The sequence below is a fragment of the Cheilinus undulatus genome, linkage group 17 (genome assembly GCF_018320785.1).
Source record: "Cheilinus undulatus linkage group 17, ASM1832078v1, whole genome shotgun sequence".
Lineage (NCBI taxonomy): Eukaryota > Metazoa > Chordata > Actinopteri > Labriformes > Labridae > Cheilinus > Cheilinus undulatus.
In genome coordinates this window covers 25,808,252-25,834,735 of record NC_054881.1, presented here as the reverse complement: position 1 = coordinate 25,834,735, position 26,484 = coordinate 25,808,252, and the positions used below count along the sequence as shown (strand labels likewise).

The 26,484-nt window shown below is 38.3% G+C and overlaps 1 protein-coding gene across 1 annotated transcript in view; it reads left to right on the top strand.

Moving 5' to 3' along the window:
- LOC121524667 (matrix metalloproteinase-17-like) overlaps positions 1-26,484 on the top strand; it is a 149,922-nt gene that overhangs the window by 72,689 nt on the left and 50,749 nt on the right. The window contains exon 4 of the mRNA XM_041810112.1: positions 6,276-6,562. Within this exon, the coding sequence (XP_041666046.1) occupies positions 6,276-6,562 (287 nt within the window). The remainder of the gene's footprint in view (positions 1-6,275; positions 6,563-26,484) is intronic.

The window sequence follows — 26,484 nt, the reverse complement described above, 5'->3', positions numbered from 1 at the left end:
AATGGGCACTCATACCACTCTCTTCAGCTGCTTCAGTAAAGTTTTCTTCCTCAGCTGTTTAGATAAATGCTGAAAAGTCTGTTAAAAAGTTTGTTAAAAATATTTAGCCAGTGTAGAAATCCGTGGTGGAACTGGCAAAATTGAAGTTAACTATCGAACTTTATAAGCTGAAAGACTGAAAATATGATGCATTCAGGTAACCTTGGCAAGTTAGACAACTGTATTCTATATGTTTTGATGTGTTCAAATGTCATATAAAAAAGGGAAAATGTAGTTTTTGATGAGAAACTTCAATAAATACAGTTGTGAATATGAAGAATGTGTTCATTTTTGAGGGATATAAAATAGATGTGACAAACTGAATCAGCTTTTTAACTCAAGCAGTACTCAGCTAAGACCACTTGTAGTTTAGATATTTGCCTTCATTTTGTCTTTCAATCAAACTATAGAAAAGTATTGATAGTGGTATCGATAAGGACTCAGATCAATAAGGAGTATTGATAAGGATATCAGTATCATTAAAAATTAACGATCCCCATCCCTAATTTCCACTGAACTGCAGACAAATAAATGTTTTGATAAGGGAACAACTGATCAATTTGGCAGCTGAATTAATCTGGCGATTATAGCCAAATAAAATAATCATTAATCGGACAAAAGTTAGGGACGCCGATGTTAGCACTTGTATTTTAACTATTGAAGTGCAGGAAATATGACTCAGTTTTACTCAGACATTGTTTTTGTGTATTATTATTTTTCCAGTAGAGGGCACTGTGACTCATGTCACACTAGACTCTAGACACACTAGTGTACTACAGCAAACTAGAACCTGGAGCAGCTTCGCTGATCACCGAATTTGTGGAGGAGAACAGTTTTGTTCAATAGAAATTTTAGAACTAGATTCTGAAATAAATAAGAACTCCATATGTTTTCTGTTTTAATTCAACATGCTTATCGGTGAGTCATGACAGCCTCGTTGTGTCGGTCACACTTATCTAGTTATGTTAGCAAGCTAGAGGTTGAATAACCTAGCCTAAAAATAAGCTATAGCCGAGTAAGTAACGTGATAGAGTAATATCTTGGTGATATTATGCTCAGTGTGAGTTTGTCAGCAAAATACATTGGTCAGCCCGTTGTTATAACGTCCTATTGTGCACAGAGGGAGAGGAACAAAGAGGCAAAACTTCATTCATCCTCTGTCCTGGTGTAACTTTGTTTATCAGTGAGGTGTGAAAAATGCTGCGACTATAAATCACTTCCAGCATGGTAGATGTTCTCATTTCTTTCCTTTTTAAGGCAAATTTTGTGAAGATTGAATGAAATGCCTAAAGGATCTCCCCGTGTTGGCGCCAGTATGCTGGCAAGTGCTTTGTCAGATTGACCTCTGGGATAAAGTGGCCTTTCAACATCTGACTATAACACTACCGTGTGAAAATTTTGGGACTGTTTAATCAGATTAAATATTTGACAATGTACCCAATCATAATGTACACATAATTTACAGGGGATGAAGGGAGCACATACCACGACATGTTTCCTGTTTGTTTTTTGGTCTTAACTGCAATGTTCTGCTGCCTCATAAGCATTGACTTTGCATGGTTTTAGGAGTCCAGAGTCATATAGCTTAACCTTTTTGTTTTGTAACTGTTATTCCTTTAGATCACGATAAAGTAAGATCTGTGGGACTTTTAACAGGTTTAAATGCACTGCTTACTGTTCCATGAGGTACTGTCAGCCCTTCTGACCTCTTATGCCTCACATGCTCCCCAGTCTTAACAGTGGTGTCACAAATTTAACCAAATTTAACTTTAAATAAACTTACAGATAGTTGGTGTAATGGCCACAGCTATTTAAACAAAGAAGTCAGTCCTTTTGGTCAAGTTTTATCAACCAGAACCAGTTTTCATGCTGTACTCATTAGCCCCTTTGGCACATGCACTCCTGGCACTTCCTTGAGAGTTTGAGGACAGCCTGCCCCCATTTTCAGACTCCCCCAGTCCACAGTGGTGGATTTTCTCTGTCAGACAGGAAGGGAGGGGAGACTTTGAGGAGATTAGACATGATGTTAAAATGATGCCGCAAAAGTCATAGTGTAAGTCTACAGTACATCCTAGCTGTTGGAAGAAACTGTGATAGGTTTATTTGCCTGTATTTGTTAATTCTACATGTAATAGTATTTGTTTACAGTACAAACAACCTCAATGGTCGGGTGATATGAACTTGATCCACCTGCAGGGAATTTTCCTGAGCACTTCCTGCTGCATTCACACAGAAACTAACTCAGAATTCGTGTTAAAGATTTTCCAGGAGGCTGGCTGAGAACATTCTTGATAAAGTTGGAGTGAAAAATACTGATGTTTATGTAGACAAAGGCAGGAGTGGAGTGTTTGTGAAGGGGCAAGCTATTGGTTTCATTTTATTTTTTGCTTCCTACAAAACACATGAAAAAAGTCTAAAATGTGTGTTGGGGGCATGATAGAACAGTAAATGATTTTTGACCCAAAAGCCCCAAACCAAAAATATATTGACAAATTGATGCAAAAGTATAACTTAAATATCAGTATTACAAAAATCATTACTGTCTCACAGCACCTCCCTCAGGCAATTGAACATTTCCGCCTCTGATTTTTTAAAAATGATCTCTTTAGATATTCATCCTCTGTACACCATTCAGCCTAGGCTTGTGATTTTTGGTCTGTATATGGGTCATCCTATCACCCCTACAGAAAGCCTATTGGAGCCATGCCCATATCCAAACAGGAAGTCCACCAGCTTCATCTCAATTTCAGAATAAGGCATTTTTGAAAGGGCCAAATGAATTTAACCTATTATACCTTTAGTATACAATATTATGTGATCCTCTGCTCTTTCTTGCAAGACAACCATTTCACACTGAACACATCCACATGGAAGTATCTCATCATGGCGCTCCCTACTGTTTGCAGGAAGTTACACAAATGGGTCATATCTTCATTCTTCTTATTGTGCTTAACCTATTGTGCTCTGATTTTGAACGAAACGCCTCAATAGTTGGCCACAACACAGATGTATTTAATTGAAAGACGTCTCTCTGGCTATAGCGAGGATTTCAATATCTCGACAATTTGACAGGAAGTATGTGCATCTCTCAAACCAAAAATCTGATTTCCTTCAAATTTCCCATGAAGGAGGGATCAAGGTCTGCCCCTACATATTGAAAGGTTGTTTTCATTCTTGTGATTTAGCAACCCCACTAGCATCAAGAAGTCACACAAATGGACGATTTCTTATTGGTGAGCAATTAGTTACCATGCCAATTCACAGGAAGCCACTGTAACTCTTATATGGCTCCTCTGATTTGCATCAGATGTCATATGTATGATTGGGGTCTGCCCCTTTACATATTCAAATGTGTTTTTTTCTTTGTTGACTTTGGACCTGCTACAGACCAGCACCTGACTACCTGGGCTGTACACGGGGATCTCTGTTTAAGATATTGAAACGTGTATTTAAATTTGTAGTACATGAAGAAGCAGAAGCAACTCTAATGTATTACGACCTGTTTCATCCACATTTTACATGATAAATAAAAGTCTGAGGAGGATCGACATGCTTTCTGTGCTTTGCAGCAGCACACAGCATGGGTTGCTTACTCCCAATTATTCCCACACTCCCACAGCTGTGACACACCCCGACATGCGCTGAGATGAGAGGTCCCTTCAGTTCTGCTTGCAGTCCCAGTCTCTGCTTGTGTTTTTACTGATTATATGCACAGCGGAGAAATATCACGTGTGTTGAATTTCCAACACTAACATTTTAGTCCCATTAATTTCTGATTAGATTAGATTAGAGTTTTTGTTCTACCTCTTCATAACTCACTAATGTTTGTAAATCAGTGGTGCTTAACAGGTTTAGCATCAGGTCCCACCACAGCCTCCTCGATGACAAATTGCAACTCAATTTTTATTTAAATTTTGTATTCATAACCAGTATTTTCAGTGAGAGAGGATGCAGTTTGGGCATGAAATGGAACAAAAGGTGTAACAGAACAAAGCAATGAAGACAGTTTCATCAAAATAAAAGCACATCATAGACGTTTGACCTCATATTCGGTCCTGATTCACTAGTAGAGAACCAAGGGTTTAAATGACCACTGAACAATTTATACAAAGAGAGATGGCAACTGTTTCAATCTGATTAATGAACAAAATAAAATCTATTTTTTAAGGTATTTTCCCACACAGCATTTGCAGGCCAGGACAAGTTGGTAACCTTGCTGAAATGTTGAAATTTTGTTTCCTTGCTGCTCTTTTTCTTAGTTTTAAAGATTCATGGTTTCCTGTGTGTCCCCTGCTTTAATGAAATCTTAAGGTAAAGTGGCTGTCATGCCCTGAGCAGAAAAGCATTCCCTGAATCCTAATAGCCTTGCTGGCATCAGAGCACTCATTTTGCTTGTTCTTCCCTAATGATAAAGATCCATTAATCACTTTTGTTCCATGAATCAACTTAAACTGTGCTCCACGTTTTTTCCAGTCATTATGCCCTCCTACACTGCAAACATCTCTGCTTTCTCAATTTGAGATCCAGTAGACAGAGGCTTTTATTTTCTGTTGATGGTTAAAAGATAAAAGCATATAGTGTGAGGGGTATAAGGATAACAATCTCGTTGCTGAAATCAAATTAATGGATGTAATAAATTCAAATGACCTGAAACAGTAACCAAACAGAGAAACAGTGTGCTCTCCCACGAGTAAGACAGCATTCAGAAGCCTGTTTATCCACTGATACTGAAAAGTTACAGCTCAGCTGAAGTGCATTCACCTCCAACTCTCCCTGCACAGTTAACAGTCCCTGTTGCTGACTGAACCTCTCTGTTAACCTTTCCTTGCCTTCATTCCTCACTTTCTTTTCCTCTCCCAAGCAAATTGCAGCATAAATGAGGAATGCAGGTGCTTCGACAGATGATCATTTTTCTTTTTGGCTAAAGTGCAGGCGCAAGAATTTATGTTTTCTGGAGGTTATCTTGCACTCTCTAGGTGATTTCTGAGGTTATTTGTTTACCTTGTAGCTTTAATCTTGCCTTCAGGTTAGCCGATGACAATCAATAAGTGAATCAATATCCATATATGTGCTCGATGTTTTCATTGAAATACTCATTTAATGCAAGTCACAACATTTGAGAGTTAAGATTGACCTGAGCTTGTCAATAGTATCCAGTGGTCGAGTACATGGTGTGCAGCTGAGCATAAAAAGCTGCCTGAATAACCCTTAAAGTAATCAATATGTTGGTATAAAGTGTACATGTAAAGGACTGCTAGAGGAAGGAAGCCATTTGACATTTTAATTTTAAAGAAAATGTCTTGCGTCTGTGCATTTTTTTTTCTTATTTTAAGCAGGTATTGGCATAAATGGCAGAGCTCTTTCTCACCTACTGCGTAAAAACAGCTTCTGTGGGAAGAAAGAAGGCAAGTGCATCATGTAGGCGCAGAGAATACAGACCCAATGGATGGAGAGAAAGATAGGAAATGAGAAGCACAACCACAGAACGGGGAATAAAGAAAATACATTGTGAGATTGGGTAGACAAACCTCGCGCGACATCTGAGGAGTTCTCTGTTTATTGTTGAGTTACTACCGGGGCTGAGAGAAGGAAATAGCTTGAGAGATGACAGTGATGAGAGGAAGGAAGGAAATGAAAGATGGAATAAAAAAGAAAAGGGGGAGAAAAAAACAGATGAGCTTTAAAGCTGATGCCATAATCTCTTCAAATGCACATTGTACTTTCACTTTATAATCAGTACATGGGAGCAGGAGGAGCACGTAGCCATGAAATGCAAAAAGTGATGGAATCACATCAAATATAAAAACAAAAATTGTTTCTTGTTTGTTGTATATAAACACCTCTGCTTCCTTTTCCCTGTTTTCTCTACTCAGCGACCTCTCCCCCAGACTTTCACTTTTCTTGTCTCCTCTCTATGTTCATGTTCAGGTCTGTCACCCGTACAATCTTCCATTTCCCTTGTCTCCTCCCACAGATTTTACCTCCATTAACCTTTCTCCCTTTAATTTCCTTTTATTCTCCTCATGTTTCTTGTCAGTCATCATTGCCCTTCTTTCATTTTGCCAAGCTCTCTTGTCTTAACTTTTACTTTGTTCACCTGTCAAGTCTCCTCTTCACTTCCTTTATCAGTCATTGATCTCCTTTCTTGCTCTGTCTCACAATGCCCTTTCTATACTCCTCACCCTTTTATGTTCTCCTTTCATGTAATGTATTCATATCTCCTTTTCTTTCCTCAGAGTGAGAACCTTCCCAAAGGATTCAGCCTTACTGGGCAGGGACACTGTTCGAGCCCTGATGTACTACGCTTTGAAGGTCTGGAGTGACATCGCTCCGCTTAACTTTCACGAGGTGGCAGGAAGTGATGCGGACATTCAAATAGACTTCACAAAGGCCGACCACAATGATGGCTACCCTTTTGATGGGCCGGGGGGGACTGTGGCACACGCATTTTTCCCTGGAGAGAGGTTCACAGCCGGGGATACGCACTTTGATGATGACGAGGCCTGGACCTTCAGATCTCCAGGTAAGAACATGTGAGCTGCTGTTTGGTACAAATCTGTAACATCAATTGAATGCCTACTGCAATGAATCAGAGAGGCCCTATTTTAAAGAACATTTTCTAAGGTGGAATTTCCTTTAAATATAAATTGCACTGTTGATCTATTTTGGCATAAATGGACAGTTTTAACAGAATTATCCTCATCTCCTACCTTCATTTCAATCATGACTACTTTTTTTTTTTTTTCTAAACATTTATTCTTGATATTATAGTGCTATGTAGGGCTGGGCGATATATTGAGTATTTCAAGTTTATCAATATATTTTCAGACTAGATAGAGTAAAAGAAATGACCTTTTACCAATGTGGTTAAAATAACACGACACATTTTTTCTGTGCAGCTGCCAGCTCGTCTTCCTCTCTTGTCACTGCCTGTCACTCTGTCCCTCCTCTTTACCTCTGAACTAGGGCCTTGTCCACACAGAGACGAATTCAGGAGCAACACAAAAGTTTTTTTGTCGTATCGGCTTTTCATCCACACAGAAACTGAGTTTTGGGAGGCTGTAAATGCTACTTTTTGAAACAGACAGCAAATCTGTTAACGCTTACTGCCGTCTCCTTGTGGACAGCCAACCACATGTTTCTTGAAACAATTACGTCTCACATGGCGTAGCCCACTTTCGCTGTTTGCGCATGTTGAACCAAAACAACAATGGCGGATTACAGAGTTGTGTTTGTGCTGCAGAAGCTATTGAGCTTATTATGGCTTTTACAGCCAAATCGTATGCTCCTTTATCACCATGGTGAACAACATAAACCATGTGTTCTTAAAGCCAGTCTGGAGAACAACCAGAATGGTAACTAGGAGAAAGTTTGTGGCAGTTTTCTGTGATTTTCTTCTCTCCTTTGGTGCATTTCTGTGGCAGTGTTACAGTGCCACTTACAGGCTTGGAATAGATACTACAGCTTTTTTAGCCATTTTCAGTGGTTCCGTGCTTACGTGGACATTTTCTGAAAACCTCGTATTTAAGGAAAACTTTTTCAAAACAAAACAGAAATATAACGTTTTCGTCTCCATGTGGACAAGGCCTAAATCGAAACATAAAAACACACCCCTTCCCCTGCTCACTTACTACAGCAAACCTGTATGCAGCGAGACAACATAGATGCAGAGACCGATGGAAGCAACACAGGAGAAGAGGAGCTAGTCATGATGCATTTCTTTTTGAGATCTTGTAGCCTACTTCACTTTGTCTGACAGGTTCAAGTGATTTTTTTTATTCAACAATTCTGGCTGTAATCAGGGTGTAGCTAGTGAAATTAAACTCAGCTTTCCAAAAACTGTAGTTAATCACAGTTAACTCATGATTTAACAAAGGGGGCAATTACTTTTTCACATAGGGCCAGATAGTTTTGGGTTTTTTTCCCTTAATAAACAAAATCATCGTTTACAAATTTCATTTTGTATTTACTTGGGTTGTCTTTTTGAGATATTAAAATTGGTTTTATGATCCAAAACATTGAAGTGTGATAAATATACAAAAAAATCAGGAATCAGAAAGGGGGCAAATACTTTTTCTCTGCACTGTGTATAAATAAACCTCATGGTGCACTGGTTTGACTGCACTTCTCAGCAAGGACAACAGGTGATGGGCACTCACAGGCTGGATCTGTCTCAGCACTGCAGAGTTCTATAGATAGTAGATAGGAAAACTCAATACAGCAAAAGCAGACTATATTAAAGGAGTAACACATCTGCACAGAAACGGCACATGGATGACTTTGCAGAATGAAATGGAAATCATCATGTAGGAGAACAGTTTAAACCTTTTTCCTCCTTGGGAGATTTCCAAAACAGACTCTGGCTTATATACTGGGAAGACTTGTGTTTTGGATTTTCCAGTAAATATAGATGTAAAAGAAACTTTTTCAAATGTTGAAATGGACTTGAGCTTATTTCACAGTTTTCTGGTCTTCCGACGACCCAAAGTGCTTTTCCAACAAAGGTAAAGTTCCTCTTTGTAAAGTCTCTTGAGATAACCTTGGTTATGATTTGGCCCTATATAATTAAAGATACATGGGTTGATTGATTGATTGAGGTCAAATTCACAGAGCATTCATACACTGATGTTGCTATGTGAAGTGTTCGTCAGTTTTATTCAATCCCATTCAAACACATTCACACATTCATACACTTCTGATGCAGCAGAGGGAGCAATTTTGGGTTCAGCGTTTAGTCTAATGACACAACAACATGAGACTGCAGCTTTTGGGGATCTTACCTCCCATTTTTGAGTTAAGAGACTACTGCACCACTAAGATACAGCCATCCCATCATTTTAAACATCCTACTTTTCACTGCAGCATTAGCACTGCAGATTTCTACTTTTTCTTGCATGCTAACTAACTTACATGCAAATCACAAACTACTTTGTTGATGAATTTCAACTAAAAGGTTCAGGCAGATTGTTGGTTATGGTAACTTTGTAAAGAGCAGCACCACAGCACATTCAGTCTACTACTACACACAGTGTTATACTAGTAATTAGATTAGTTTACTATGCAGCTACAGCTACAGAGTCAGCCCTAGGGTTATCTCTGGTTTAGAATCACAGCCTCAGGTGATACTCTAGTCGCCTTAAGCCCTTTATGCAAAACAGTTTAATGATTTAAGTTTTGTCAACATGTTGACATGAAAATGTCTGCAAAATATTGAGCATTATTTACAGTGAAACCTGTGCAGTAGTAGGAACACTTTGTCTTATTTTAAGTTTGCTCTAAAGTGATGTTTAAGTGCTAAGTTAATGGACAGAAAGTAAATCCTCACACAACCAATCAAGAATAATTTTAGCTCTTAAATTAAAGTGTCCACTTTGGTTCCAGTTTATCAAAAGAATGTTTGCACTTCATCACTCTGAGGCATCTTGCTTTAAAAATGTATCCTGGTGTTGTTAAATTATTTTGTTTGAAAGAACTGTTGATAGAATTGTGACTATTCAAGAGTGGCAGACAACTTTTGACACAAATATAAACAACTATTTACAACCAGAAAACATTTCTGTCATCTGTAAAAAGTGAGTTGAAGGTAGAAATAGGGTTGGGCGATGTATTGAGTTCCCAAGATGATTTGTTCATTTGTAGATGACATATTGAAGATCGCAAGTTATTATCATTATATTTGATGATGATTTCATGATCATGATTTGGAAAAACAGATGTCAGGAGTTAAAAGATTGTTTACACATAATGAAACACCAACAGTGCAGCTATTATTGGCCACAAGATTTTCTAATTGAAATGTTCCATCCAAACTGGGAATTGTGTTTTTATTTATTGGAATTTTGGAATTTCGATGTTATTTGTAAAAACCAGATGTGGGGCTACAGATGTGTGCGATTGGCTGGCTAATCTAAACTGTTATACAGCTGCCTGCCACTTGTAGCCCCCATTAGTAGTTCTGAATGACTACTGCTTAGCTGCCACTGTGCTTTATAACTCGATGTAAGCTATGTTAAACTCATGGCATCGATAGCATCTCATAGCTCGATAGCTCATGTTTTCTGGTGGATTGTTGTTGTTTTTTGATGTCAGACACATTTGCAGCATAAACATAGTTATCCACTGAGTTAGGGTTCCTGTCATTGACTTAAGTGCTCTTACAAGTGTGTATCCTTCATCAGTATGCATTGTCTTGCTACAAAGTTGATTCTCTGCTTTATTCTTACCAGATCAGACCTTCCTTACCAAAGATTTGAGAGTTTCCTCAGCTCTGTCGTATTAAGAAACATATATCACTTTCAAAAGTGTAGTTTAACTGTATGTAGGATGGACCTATACTGACACTTTTAAACTGTAAAATTTAACTCCATATGAGTCTGATAAACACTGCCAGTTTAGCTTTGTACTTTCTTATAGAGGTGTGACTTTACCTACACAACCTGGTTGGAGATTTATTCCCTTGTTGTTCTTGCTCATATTGTAGTATACAGCTCCTCAGTAGCTACTCAGTACTTAAAGTGAACTTTAAATACTTCTTTCTTTTACTTGAGTAGATTTGTAGACCAGTAGCTTTACTTAAGTAAATTTTAACAGAGTAATTATACTTTTATTTGAGTACAGTTGTTTGGTACTTTTTCCACCTATGCCAAAGCATTAAGTGGCAATATTCAACACAGGAATATTAAGCTCTACAGAGGAATAAAGGCTGGTGGTGCTACCATTGCTAGCATTAGCCACATTCTACAAGTCAAATTCTGTCCATACCAGGGTTAGGTTGGTTTATTAAATATACTTTTTGTCTTTACACTAGTTGGTTAAAATCAGTTACAATTTGCAGTATTGCACTGCAGCAAAACTAGAGGCCGTATACCCAGTGCTGGTTAATTTAGACTTTTTATCAGAAGAAGAATGCAGGTAATCTCCTGAATACTGCCTAAATTCACAAATTTGGCAAAATCTGAAAAAGAATATGGAACTGGTGAGTAGTGTTGGGGAAATCTTGCTCTCTGACACTTCTACCAGCTTTTCTGAATCTTCCAAACAGATTTGTAACAGTACCCACAGTTTGCTTTCCTTTTTGAAAACATGGTCAAAGATAATGAAGTTGTTGTAATTTTAATACATCAATCATAAAATACTGATTAAGAGTGAATTATTTTGGAACATTCAGTGTTTAATGCCTCCTACAGACTGTTTTTAACAATCTTATACGTTTATGGCACGCTCACTGTGCAACATAAAACTCATACAACATCAAGTTTGATGTTTGTAGACTGTACGATGACATCTCCCACTAAACACTGCTAAATCACCAGCTCCTACTTACGCTTATATGAAAGAAATAGATGTCATCAGTGGGCTCCACATCAGTGAGTGTCATCCATCTACGCTGCCAGTGCAGGGGTTAATAATGAGGTAAAGCAACAACAAAGCTGTTGAAATTGTACCTTTCACATGATTAGAAAACATCTGAGAACAAGATTTTCCTCTTTAGAATCCCACAAACTTCTGCTTTTTGGCGTTGTCTCCATTTTAATGCTAACTTGTTCGTTAACGCCAGTGTCGTGGTTATTGTGCTGTTATTTCCTGCTGCATTCCTGTTGGTTGATTAGGCGACGTAGGTTGTAGTCACAATATGAGAAGGTCATCCTAATTTCTGGCACTGTCAAATTTTTATCCCAGACTATCTTTGGCTGCAAGACCGTGAAAACAGCTGTCAACCTGTCTCACAGTGCAACGTATGACCACCGTTTTAGAGCCATGTCTAAAGATATCCCCACGATTGGTCATCTTTTGTCTGGGACTGCCCAAAATTGCACAGTGTATGCCAGGCTTAAGAGTATAAAAATTCAACAACCTGAATATACAGTAATGTCAATATTTTTTTATATGTTTTTGACTTTATTAGCATTTTTTGACCAGTTGAAATGAGAATTTTGATAAATTTAGTTTTAAGTTTTAACTAGATGGTTTAGTATAAGCCCAGCCTAAGTAATAACAATAGTTTATAATGAGTATGCATTAGCAGTACTTTCATTAACTATTACTGTCATCACTGTGAAGGTATTCACTCAGCATGTCTCTTTGTGCAGTGCAGGATGATAGATTGGTTCATTCAATGTTATCCTGAATGATCGGGCCAAATGTCTTTCATCAAACAGTTTTCAAAGAGTGTGATTACCGCTGAGGAAGATCTGTGAGTCTAAAATGACGGCAGGATGACAGCGGCTTGAAATGGAATTCAATCAGCTCTGCCAATCAAAAGTAGAGAATCTTGTATTAGAACTATATTAGAACTATCTGTTATTTTTTGACAGTTCTTTAAACTGAAAAACAACACTGTGTTTCTGTCTTTGCTTTTGTTTCCCACAAATTCTCATTCTTTCACTCTTCCACTCTGTGCAGACTTCATCATTCTCTCACCTCCTCTCTGCACTAGAGCTAAATCCTCTGTGCACTTGTTATCTTATGTATGATTGTGACTTTCCAGAGCTTATGCTCTGCTCATTGTGCTCACTCTGGTGCAAATAACATTACTGGTGGCACAGCAGGACCATTTTTTTTTTAAAACGTGACCAAGTCATCACATTCTGATAAAAACCTCATCATCCTCACTTTTCCCTGACGTCCTTTGCTTCTTTTATTTTTCAATAAAAAAGAGAGGAAAAGAGGTGACGAGCGAGAAAGGGCATGGGAGCATTACAAGTCCACTCATCCGAATGAGATGAGCGGATGGAGTGATCAAGTCGGGCTGAATGCATCGTCAGGCAGGCCCTGTCTCAGTGCGGTCACACGAATGACAGTATAAATCATTCACTCTCTTTTTCTGTGACTTGCTTCCTTTTTTCCTCCTCATATGGATGACTAAACTTAAAATGACCTTTTCGTCTGCTCAACACCTCCATTCATTCCTTCTTTAGGAAAGATAAATGGACAGGAGAAAAGCCAAAAAAAAAAAAGGTTTTAAGCACAGAGGTAGATGTGCTGTATAGACATTTTTAGCCAAAATGTGTCACAAGTTTAAAAAATATTACATATAAAAGGTTCAGCATAAAGGGAAGTCATAATATGAAGGTCCTTTTAGCTGTGAAATTTTTGTTGCATGGGGCAGATTTGCGATAAAGCATCATGAACTGATGCTATAGGAATGTCCTGCAAGTTTAATTCACAGTGACAGATCTGAAAGAACATTGGCATTTATAGGAACCTGGTAGTTCAAAGTCCTTTTACAGTTGCCTGGTTTTATCTCTTTACCTTGGCCCTTTGCAGCATGCCATCCTTATAAACTATTAAAGGCTTAGTGCAAGGAAAAAAAACATAGTATTTGGGTTGTTAGGTTAAGTGTTAATTCCAAAAACATCACAAAATACATGTATAAGCCTCCAATTAGTGTAGTGGAAGATATGAAGTTTAAAATGGGAAGGACCCAGTGTTGTAGTCGAGGTACCAAACCTCAACTACAACACTTTTTATTTTGGCAGCCATTTTTAAATTTAGACTTTATACAAAAATCCATTTATTTTTTGTCACATTTTGGCCTTGCTCACCCTTAATAGTTTTGGTCAATGAAAACCCTGAACATTTTAGTAGGGGTGCATGACATCAGATTTTTGCCAATATCCGATATGCCGATATTTTAAAACTCATTTTGGCCGATATGATATTTAATTGCAATTTTTCCACTGTAAAAAAAAAACACCAATTCCATCCTCTTGTACAATTTTTTTAATTTTTGGTAGTCTGTTTTTTTTTTTTTTGTTGTTTTTTTCAAAACAGACAAAACACTTGATTTTTATCAGAAATGAAGGATGTATTGTTTTTTTTTCACATACAGCAATACACCAATGAAAGACTTACAGTAATGTCTTTGGGTAACATGTGCGTAACATGCTACATGTATTTTTAACTGTACAGCCAAAGTCTTCTGCATCTTTAAGGGTGATAAAAAACAGCAAAAGAACCTGCTGACACTGAGCTCCACAGTGCAAAAACAAAATGGCTCATAAATTTAGATTGATTCTCCTTATTACTCAGCCAGTTTGCAGAATGACTCCCTGAGATACACCTGACTAAGTGCTTTAAATAACAAACAACAACAAAACAACAGATTCTTAAATGCAAAAAATCTACCTATAGATCAGAGCTTAAATGTGCTTTTAAATTTTTGAGACTCCAGATGAACAAAAGAAATAAAACTTCAACTGAAGTAGTTCTCCTGATTCTCTTTTTAAACAACACTAACTAAGCTAAGAGACAAGAGAACACAAGACATACTGTGGCTAATGTGTAGGGACAAACTTTTTTTTGTTGTTGTTGTTTTACATCATGTACTCATGGGAAGAAACTACTGACAGAATCCTGTAAAAATATAGTTTCCCTCTGTTTCTGCAAATGCATCAAATCAGATTGCCTTTACATGATTATTCAGAGTCATTGTAATAATTTGTTGATATAAATTTTCTCAACGGCATACAACACAAGCATTGAAAAGTGAATTGTGGCTTTAACTTGCAATTTCTGTGAATTACTGTCTAAGATATTTGAGCAATTTCTATTTGCAACTCACTGCCTTTCTTGAATCCAAATGATTTCTAATTAATTCTTCATAGCAGAGATGCTCTCCCCACCAAGCATAACCTCTTCATCATCCTTATTTCCCTGGATCTTCTCATCTCTCACTGTTAGCACCAAATTGACACTAATTATCAAGAGGGTAGTCGACCTACCAAGGGTTTGTGCTGCTTTGATTTTATCCATTGTAATTCATTTTCCACTAATCCATTTCAGTTCTTAAGGAGTCGAAATAAAAATTCCATCAAACTTTGCAGAGTTGGAAGTTAGAGAATATTTCAGGACCAAAATTTAGTCAGTTCCAGAATACAACAGAAGTATGTAGTCGGTCAGAGGGTCAAGAGGGTAGCATGTCACCATGGATGCAGAAATGATAACTTTTGGGGTGGAATACCAAAAGATTTTATATGACACCATGCTATTAAGTAAACAGTAGTTCACATACTGTCCCTGCACAAACTTGTAGTTCTTGTGTGATCTTGTAGCTCTCGTGTGATTTCCAGCTGCTCTTGTCTGCGCTTGGCTGCACATTGCTCCAGAAATACATCCAGTGGCGAGGGCGAGGGGTGTATGTTTCTGTCAGATTGTAGATAAAGTCCCAGAAGACAAGAGATGCAAGGGTTGCAAAAGTTTGTGATATGTGTGGATCTAAGCTTCTGGTTCCAAATGAAGTCTTTTCCTTCCAGGAGAAACAGAATTGTAAGTCTTGACAGCCTCTACCTATTTCCAACTGCACCTTTTTCTCACCTCACGCTCAGACATCCCAAACAGAGTAATACCTGGATGAAAAGAAAATCCATTGCAATACCTGACATGAATTCCTTTTTCGAGACGAGCAGCAAAACAGAGAAAACCTACATCCAAGGAAGCAGGATTTCATGAATCAGCAGCGTTGCTCATTTGAGTGATTGTGCCACACAGGCACAATAACTGTATTCCTCTACACTGCATGATATTCATGGTTGTGTGTGTATTATCTTGTGCAATGTACTGAAGAAACTGAGCTCAGTTAAAGTGTGTGCGCATTGAACTCAGCTCTTTATTTGATGCTGGAACATCCTGAAACAACAGTTTTCATTTTATGGGCCTTTTCATGTCAAATTTATTTTTTCTTTAATCTAGCCTCCAAATAAATCATCCTGATTTTGTTACACAAATTTTGTAGACATGCTTTCAGAAATATTTCCTTGAATAATCCTTACATAAAGTCTTGCAATTGTTTTATTTGGATTCCATGTTTGTAAATTGGCCTGCATGATACATGGGATATATGTGACGGGCAATAACATTGTTCAGTATTGCTGTTAACCTTGCAGTATCCATATATTTGCCAGATTCCAAGTCAGTCATGAGGTGGATCCAGCTTGCAAAGCTTCATGCTGGATCCACCTCATGACTGAAAAGGAAATGCTTGTTCCTGGATGACCTGAGCAATCTTTGTCATTTGAGGAGAATGAGAATGACAGCAAGAGATTAGTGGGGATGAAACTAAAGGGGAAGTTTTATTTGAACAGGAGAACATTTCTTTATCAAAATGAGAGCAAAGAACCTCACAGAAAACTTTTTTCTTGTTTGTTTTTTTTGGTGTAAAAGATGTTTTTGCTTTTCTCCGGACTCATTTTGGCGAGAGCTTGATTTACCAAATGGCTCAGTCGATAGTGAATAAAGACAACAGCTTTCTGTTGAGCTTGTGTTGTGTAGTTTAATCCTCAGTGTCTGTGCCACGCCATATGCTTTGTTGCTTTGATTGGTCTGTCATGAATGCGACGGACAGTTGGTCCAATCATCCTCCGAGATCTTGAAAGGTTCTAGCTCTTTCCAAACAGTGTGCTATTACCCAAAAATACATCACTGCGCTTTTTTCAATCAGTTGTGGTAGTCCCTGTATGACTAATCATACAGTAAGGAATGTTTGAAAAGTTTGACAAACCTTTCCTTTGTCCCATCACATTTTATAGCACCAACTTCATTACTTTTCTTTTGCTTTGCCATATATTCTGTCTATATTTGTGACGGATTTCTGAGGTAGGTGGGGCCCAAAATGATTCTGAGTAAACAAAAGATGAAGGAACCCCCTTCCCTTACTATTTGCTCTCACAAGTCAACTGTGTGGACAAGAGCCCGACCAGTTGATCCACAGGCCGATTAATCAGGCCGATTATGGCGTATCACAGATTAATCAACATCGGCCAGTATGTAGCCAATATATATGAACCTTATTGCTGCGCGGGGATTCTGTCGTTCTCTCCTGTTGCTCTTCTCCTGTGTGTCCCTGCTGAAATCAGCCCGAGTGCCTGGCCCCCCTCACAGTCAAGCGAGTGCAGCAGACCCCTCTCTCACCCTTTTTCAAAAAAGCGACTAGCAACAAATCTAGTGACTTTTTCTGGTGTTATTTAAGAGTTTTAGAGACTCTGACACGAAAGCACGGATCGTTGTTGCTCTTCTCAGTGAGCACTGGGTGCTGCCGTGGGCCCCTCCCCATCCCTAAGCACTCACAGGCAGCACAGTCCACGCGCAGCAGTCCCTCTCAGCTGCAGAGAAGAGGGCTTAAGACCAGAGAAACAGCGGGAGAAACTGTATTTTTTTTTTTTTTTTACTCCATGGTAAGCTGTGACTTTATAAAACAATATAACACTACACTTTAGTGCCCCATGACAATAGTGTCCTTGCGGAAACACGCTGTTAGGGCACGTCAAGGAGAGCTTGCTACTTTTTTCACGTAAGTTTTAGAGCGAGTATTACAGCATTTTAACGTCGTCTAAGTTGCATCTTTGTGAAATAAACAAAGATAAATGCAACTGTTCATTCACATGTTGACATTTGTGTTCATGTACTGTCATGCATATCAATGTTCTCATTTCATATATCGGCTGATATATCAGTTATCGGTCAGTATAGTGGATATCGGCCGATATATCGGATATCGGCTTTTTTTAGCCCCCAATATCGGCATTGGCTCCAAAAATCCCATATCAGTTAGGCTCTAGTGTGGACTGATGGGTAGCAATAAGGCAGCACTTCACCAGGGTCCGCAAGCGGGAACTCCTGTTTGCTGGTGTTGTGTTTGCCCACATCCCTCCGGGGGGGGGCTAAACAGTGATCTCCAACATGAGTGGCTGCACCGGTGAACCTACGCAGATCTCTGAGTTTATGCGCTGCCTGCATGACTCGCAGCGCTCAGTTTGTGTCTGCAGACTACAGGGAATTTCATAAACTTTTCTGATTGACCTGACAGTTTCACAGAAACCCTTTAAGCTTCACGATTCAAGTCCTGCTTTGGTGCTTTCCCTCTTTTTCTCTCTCCCCCTCCCTCCCTCCCTCTCTCTCTCTCTCCCCCTCTGTCCGCGTGCACATGTTACCTAAAATTCAGCGCACTGACGTCTTGATTCCAGCGTATTTTTCAAAAAGTATCAGCATCCTGAACAATTTGATAAGACTTATATTGATAATGAATTGACACCAATGAACTAGAAACACGCTGTTGCCACAGACAGTGACTGAGAGAGAGGCTAAATAGGTTAAAGTTCATCATCATACAGTCAGGATTCAACAGGTCACAGAAGCAGCTTTATCCCTTAAAATGTGTTCTCCATGTCAGTGGATGGTCTTAAAAGGTCAGATTTTTTATGGTAGATGAACTCACAAACAAAAATGTCCAAAATTAAAAGTGAACACCCTTGTGAAAAAACAACCATATTCCTGTAATCTGAGGTTCACCTTTCAGACATCATCAGACTGCTGTGTGAATGATGGAGCTTTATTTTTGCTTTAATGTAAAATATTACATTCATGCATAAACTAGAGGATGTTAAAATGATTAAATGTCCCTTTACTTCAATGACGAACTGGAAAATAAATGAACTATAATGAAAGAAATAAAGAGTTGGCACCAAAAATTTCCTGGTGGAGGATCCCTTAAACCCCAAATATGGCATAATCTTATGTAATTATGTAACTTCCTTTCCTTGTAACTTAAAAAAAAATGTAAGCTGTCGTCAGATATTCATTGCACTTTTTAAAATATATTTTCTTTAGAGTACCTGTTAGTACCAATCCTTAATAAAGAGGTAGTTCATTTAAAGGACCAAACTTCTTTTCTCATTTGTCTAGTACTACTTCTACTTCTAAGATTGATTAAAAAAATGCAGTCTTTCTTGTTGGAGTACTCAATTAATCGTCAGAAGAATCGATGGAATACTTGACTACAAAAGAATCTATTACTGCAGCCCTATACAAAAGTAATGAACAGATGAGTTAAGAGGTTTTGCAAACATTTACTTTTGACCCCCAGCTGAAATTACTCCTCATCCAACATGAAAATCTGACGTCTGTCCTTAGTTTAAAGAGTGCAAGTCTGGCAAGTATTTGGAATATTATGTGCTCTTTGAAAACTTTGGGTATTATGTGCTCATTCATCCTTAAATCAAATGCCACAAACTGCAGCTGTCCCTTTATAATGTAACCCAGGGCACACTGGAATTTTTGTAGGCTCATATTACTTTATTTTACCTGGCAAAAGATAGTTAAAAATAGTCCGTGCTTTTCAGTTTATCTTGGTCTTCATCAGGGCCATTGTCAGCAGTGGCTTGCACACCTGTGGTGAGTTACAATAATCATGTGGGTTTGAAAGTGCAACGCCATTAGATGTTCTTTGAGGTCTTAGAAAAAGACAACAAAGGAGGGCAGTGTTTGAAATAACTCCAGAGTGACACTTCCTGGATCGTACAATGAAAAGCAGCAAAGTATCCTGGTTTGAATGACAAGATTGATTTCTCTCCCTTTTGTGAAACATCCCCAAAATTCATAATGCCATATGTCACAATGAAGATTTTTTTAGATAGTCTTCAGTAATATCAGTGACTTGTGAATAGATTAAATGATCTACTTTTCTCTGCAGTCTTTTGCCTGGTGGTTTTCTCCTCCGCATCTGTAGCATTTTCTTTTGTCCAGCTGGGACCTTTGTCATGTGTTGCTGACCTTGTTCGCCAACCCCACTGCTCTGTTTCATTTACCAGGTTCTTTTATACCATGTAAATCAACAGTGGCTCCGTTTGCCACCTCCATTCCTTATGCAAACATGTTTGCTTTTTCAGAAGTCAGTCCGTCCTCCAACAGCAGCCTCAGCTGTATCCTGTCTTCATGCCACAGATCAAATAATCTCTCAACATCATTGTCAACAAATCACCAAAGTTACAGTCCTGCACCAGCTTTCTCAGTTCTGCCACATAATCACCCACACTTTGCATATTACTCTGGTGCCCTCTATTAGCATTAACATCCCACAGTCACTTCATACCACAGGAAAATTCCCTGAATGGTGACATTTTAGGATTTTATAGAACATCTGTACATATTTCTGATTTGTTTATGGCACTATTTTCAAACCGGTGAACCCAAGAAGTCTTCTGAGATGTATCTAGGACGATTGGAGCAATGTTGTAGTGTGGTGTGCAAATCAAGACAGACACACAGACAGACAGTAACAGTAAAATATGAACACAAAAATGTTGAGTATGCTTGTATGTTGCTGATACTTATGAAAAAAAAATGTATGTGTTGTGTGTCACCCTTGACGTAGTTGTGGTACGCATAAACACACCGTATAAACACACCGCAAATCTGAAGGCCACTGCTGACAATGGCTCTTTTTCATCCATCATGCTAAAGCCAATGTCCCTGTCAATATCATTTTTTGTAACTCAGGGACATGTTTGCTAACAATACATAGCTTTAGTGTATAAAGTCTGTGTGGGTTTCTGCAATTAATTTTTCACATCTCAGGCATCCTTTGCACGTAGTTCATCACATTTTTTCTCATGAAGAGAAAAATGCAGTTAATGATTCAGCCTTGACTCTATCGTTAAGTAGACTAAATAGACCAGCTTATTTCAGCTTCTGGTGTAAGCTCATTGGTTTCCATAACCTTTTTTAAATTTAATATTAAACTTGATTATTTTTCAACGGCTAATCATATCATTAACTGTGCAGACTGACCCCAACATTTCAAAAGAAAAAAAAGAGCTGTATGTGCTTAAAAATTTAGCTCCCTGTTTCTCCTCATTTAGTTTTAAGTGTTAAAGCAAAATAAGTGCATTGATTCACTGACACTACGTCATGACTGGCCTCGCAGAGATGTTTCAGATTATAATGAGGGAATTATGAATGTAAGTTGATTAGCCAAAGAACAAGTGGAGATAAGAGGACAGCGAGATAATGTCACACAGTTGAAATGGTTCAATGATGAAGCAAGTGAATTGGTGAATCTGACACCAAATTGCAGGGAATAAATACTTTAATCCTGCACTTCACCTTTTTAGAGGCGTTGCGTCTCCTTCAGTTTATCAGATATAATGAGTCATCATTATGTGATTGTTTGCAACCTTCAAACTCTGTATTGTGATCAGTGTTGCAGCTTAGTCCCTCAACCTTTGGTCTAAGTAAAGTTTCAGGCCCCCTGTTTTAAAATCTGAGTGTTGTATAAAAGAAGAGTCATTAACTGCTTTTGATCCAAGCTGAATATCGATTACCTATAACCCTGAGTTTATGACTGTGTACTAACCTCACTAAATTCAAATGCAATTGCATAAATTAATATTAATGCTTCAAAGAATAAATCATTTACAAAATTATGTAAGTATTTATTAAGCACTGGCATTCCAACAATGCACAGTATAAAATAGAATAAAATTCAAAATAAAATGTTTAACTTGACCCCACTCATGTATACATTGAGTCAGTGGTTCTCAACCTTTTTCCAGTCATGTACCCCCTGTGAAGTATTTTTTCAGCCAAGTACCCCCTAAACAGCGCAAAGCTTTTTGGCCAAAAAGAAAGACATTAAAGAGTGCTGTGACAGCTGTCTGATTTATCAAACTTTGTAACTGATAAACACTTTCAAATTACAAATATTAGATTTTTTTTTTTTTTTCAAAAATTTTAAATGTTAAAAATGCATGACTAAATTCATGGCACATCTTCTCATCACTAAATGTGGGAATTCAAATTAATGTAGCTATTGAAAACAGTGAGTGGAAAGGCTTTAAACCCAGAAGTGTGCAAAATGCTGATTGGCTGCAGGCCTTTTTGGGATCATAATAAAGATCTCTTCTTAAACTGAAATCATGAACTTAGTAACAGATCAGCATTTATTCACAAAAAATAAATCATGAACCTTTTTATGAATGGAGAGATTGTGAATACAGTGATTGACAGGCATGTGCCATTGTGGGTCAAACCATTCTGCCATGGGGGAGACTCGGGGTTTAAGGGTGATTAAATTTAAGAGACTACAAAATTTTAATTCCAGTTAAACTTATAAACTTAAGGTCCTTACACTCTACACATTTTTTTGCAAATTATCCACACAAAATATTTACATTTCGAACCTGTAGCAAATCAATGCAAGCTCCCACACCAGCAACATCATTTCACAGCGCGATTTTTCTGCGGATATTTAAGTTTCGTTCTGACGAGCACACATGGTGGTGGTGCGGATTTTTAAGGCAGACAGAGGAACAAAAATGTGCTCCTCTCCAACACCACCTGATGTTTGTCCTCTTCTCATATCTGTCTGTAGTCAGTTCTTGTGTTTTTGCCTCTTTTTTAGCCTGGAAGAGAGGGAGACAGGCAATAGGCACCCCGACATGTCTATGTGAACATAAATGCGCCACTCACTGCTGGAGCTGTTTCTAAACTACCGGGACTTTAGTGAAATTTTTACCAACACAGTCTCCTCTGACCTCAGACATACGACTTATAAATGCTCCGGATCAACCAGCTAAATTACTCCTCTGACCAGTCTGGAACACAAACAGGTGAGCCAATCTGTGCGCTATGGGGGAGTTAACTCTTCTCACAGCGAGCCTCAGCTGTGCAATATTATAACTCTCCTTGATCATATTTGACATAGAATGAATGAAAAGTCAGTCCCTCCTCTTACAAACTTGGCTGGCACAGTGAATGAAACAGTGAAACAAAATGGCACTGACCTCCTGGCTGTGCGTAAAAGTGCCACGTTACGCACGGAGTGAAGGACAGAGAGGGAGAAACCTTTTATCTTCTGCTCCAGTGAATATCACTGTTTATCAGAGGACAGAGAAAACACACCGCAGACACAAATGTGATTTTAGAATGTAATATACTCGCAAAATCATGTCACTCCTGAAGTGCAAAGAAAGGCGCTATTTTTCTTAAATAGCCAGCACGTATTTTAAAATCTTGCATACCCCCTGGAGTGCCTTCACCTACACGTACCCCTGTTTGATAACCACTGATCCAAGCGCGTGCTGGCTGCGATTTTTGCTTGCGTCATCAGGACATCGTGTTTCGGCCTTGTTCTTTTGGTGATAAAAGTCTTTTGGCTGAAAGACTTTTAAAATGCACTTTTGGGCCATTTTCGGCGAAAAATTTTCGGTGGCCGAATTTTCAGTGCATCCCTAATATTAATCAATGTATGACATGCTCTAAATTCAGCTTTAACTCTTTTCTCTCTGTACATGTTCATGTCTATAATTCTGTCTTGTGTCCGTGTCTTAAAAGGTATGGCATTGCTGAATTATTCTTAGTTTATTGTGCATTATGTTGTGCGTGGCTAGTGAATTCCTTTGGTGTGTGGTGTAGATGTGTGAATGTCTTCAACTTTTATTGATTAAAGCACCTGTTTACAGCTACTGCAGATGTTTTCATGTGAATTGCCACTGTATAGTAAAATATTTAAACAGAAAAAGTTTTTCAAACTATTTTAATTCTGTAGGACAGAGGAAACTCTCTAGAGCTGGCTGAATAACTTTTAAACCAAAATTTGAAGGTTGATTTGTAAAAACACTTATTCCAAACTGTATGTACCCAACCAACTTTGTACGATACGATTCCATACATGTTTTCTGAGTTACTTTGTGATTGCCAGCACCATTATACAGGAAAACAACATCCACTAAATATGTTAGCTCAGTCCTACTTGCTTGTATAAAAGCTTCTAGGACCTATTTAGTAAGATTTTAATAGTTGTTTCCAAACTATTACACTGCATTAATCTCAGTCAACTTGATAATGATATAATTCTGTAAAATACATCATGATGCGTTTGCAACACAACAGGACACAATGAATGTGATAGCACACATGAAGATACAATGCAGTGTTGTGAGGAAGGTCAGCCTGGTAACAGGAGTTTTTGGTTTTGGCTTGTCATCTTTTGCTTTTGTTTTCCCCCTTTTCCCATTAATCACTTGTAATTTAGTTGTTATACTTCTTTGATAACTTTTGGAAACCTGTGGTTTGCATTTGTGTCCCATTGCCTCTCCTATCTGATACAACGTGCAATTAGACATGATCCTCAAAATACTTTCTGTTTTATGTTTACCATGCAACTCTGCTGCCATCGGCAGTGGAAAACAAACATGTTTTCTATTATGTAAGCTCTGTCCCAATCACTCACAGAATAGCTTCTAGAAAGTATTTTGTGCTGTTTCCAAACTGTTTTATGACATGGAGCTTTACCAAGTTGATACGATAGGATAAGATACAATATGCTACGATGCAAAGCAACACTACACAACACAATAACAACAGAATATGACACTGATAATGAAGTATTCTATTCTTTGAGTACCGTTCCATGCAATTCCCGTTAAGGTTATTATAGTAACTAAACTTGAATGTTGAATCATTTCCCAAATGCTATTAAACAGAGCAAGGAATTATCAACACATCTTTTCAAAACATCCCAATTTTATTTTGGATGCTTACATTATTGTGCTTTGCACACAGAAACAGAATTATTTCACAAAAACGACCAGGGTCAAAATTATTTTCCCCCTTTTAAACTGACCTTCTTGGGCCATAGCCATTGTGTAATGATGTGCTTTAATTTGTAATGTCCAAAGCTTGTAAAATCAAGTTAAAACTGAGGGTTATCTTCCAGTTTACCGTCAATATAAAAACTTCATTCAGGGTTTGAGTACAGAACAAGCCTGGCAGAGGAAGGTAGCCCAAGATTTCATAGACTCTGGAAAGAAAACTAGTGTGAGATGTGTCTGAAGACCCCAGAACAACTACCAGAACACTAGAAAATGACTTAGTGCAGTGGGTAGTTGTAGTCTCAAAGAAGACAATCACAAGAGCCCAGATTAGGAATGGCCCAAGACCAAGAAAAACTCTTCAAGACTGAAGAATGCTCCAGTCGACCTGGAGAAAATTATGCATACTGAAAGCGTGTGCTTGGGTCAGATGAGCTCTTTGGCCGTAGAGACGTTGTTCATGTGCGGACAAAGAAGGGAGAGACATTTAACCCAAAGAACACCGTCCCATTAGTGAAACGGTGCGTCTGGAACCGGAAATCTAATAAAGGTGGAAGGAATTGTGAAGATAGAAGGATATGTGAAGATCTTGAAAGGAAACCTCAAGCAGTCAGCAGCAAAACTGGGTCTGGACTAGGGCTGAATGATTTCAGTAAATAATCTAATTACATCCCCCCCCCCCCCCAATATTGTGATTGCGATTTGATATGCGATTATTTCTCGAGCTCCACATCTTATGTATTTTTCAATAAACACAAGCACTAAATTATTCTACATTATAACCAACACAATGTAAGACTAAACCAGGATTGAACAATTTGGAAAACAAAAAATCGAATTGTGATTATTTTTACTCCTGTTGCATATTGGATATGAATTGTTTTATTAAAGGGAGTGATCATTTTTGTGCCATTCTTGTAAATATTAAGAAAAACCTACAAAAATGAAGCATGATATGTAATGCATAACAATCTCTGCTGCAAAAAAAAGTTTTAAACTGGTATTTTGACACAAATTTCAGTTAAAAGAAATATTGCACCTTCTGCGATTTGAAAATTGCAGCAGGCCATTTTGCAATTGAATCTAATTTTCGATTAATTGCCCAGCCCTAGTCTGGACAACATCCAAAAACATTTGTTTCTCCTGGTGAGGAACTACCTCCAGAAGACCAAAAAGGCCCTGTTGAAAATCTGTGGGGGTAACTGAAGACCAAGGTCCATGCCAGTGGACCAACAAATCTGGAGGAGCTTGAAAGATTCACCAAAGAAGAATGGGCTGGGATTCCCCAAGAGCTGTGTCTGAGACTTTTTGAAAACTACAACAAATGACTGGAGGTTCTTATCCTGCAGAAAGGAGACACAACTAGCTGTTAGCATCAGGGGGCTAATAATTTCATCTTTATTTGTAAGTTTGAAATGCCTTTAGCATTTTGTCAGTTATTATGCCAGGCTGGCATGGTTTACTCTTGTTAAACTGTTCTATTCACAAGAAAGTCTGCAGAATAATCCATCACCCTGTGATGTGTTTTGAACTCCTGTTTTAAATTAAACCTCAACCTGAAAGATGGAGCTCAAAAGCGATGTGTGTCCATGCACATGTGCTTATCACAGTGGGGCTGTCTGTCCCAGCTGGTGGGTGCGAGATGGGGCCAGGACCTGCGTGGATCTCCCTCCTTTGTTTTGCGCTGTCAGCGCTGTGAGCCATATGCTACAGGACAGCAGCTCAATCTGCTCCAATTAGACCTCCCAGCAGGCAGCAGCGACAGGACAAGCAGAGGATGCTGTAGTGTGTGTGTTTGAATGTGTGTATGGGGATATGGAGGGAGAGGGGTGCGTAGTAACAGCTGCGTAGACGTAGGTTTGGTTAATGTGTGCAGGGATGGAGGGAGGGAGTGGTCAGAGATATGTCCTTATTTATAAGACTGGAATGTATTTTTCTATGCCAAAAAGTCTGCCTTTATCCAGATGAATATTCACATTTATTAGGATATAACCTTTAAGGCACAATACAAATTAAACAGACAAATTAATAGTAAATGACTGAATGAATGATGAATTACAACTGAACAGTAAATTTCAAA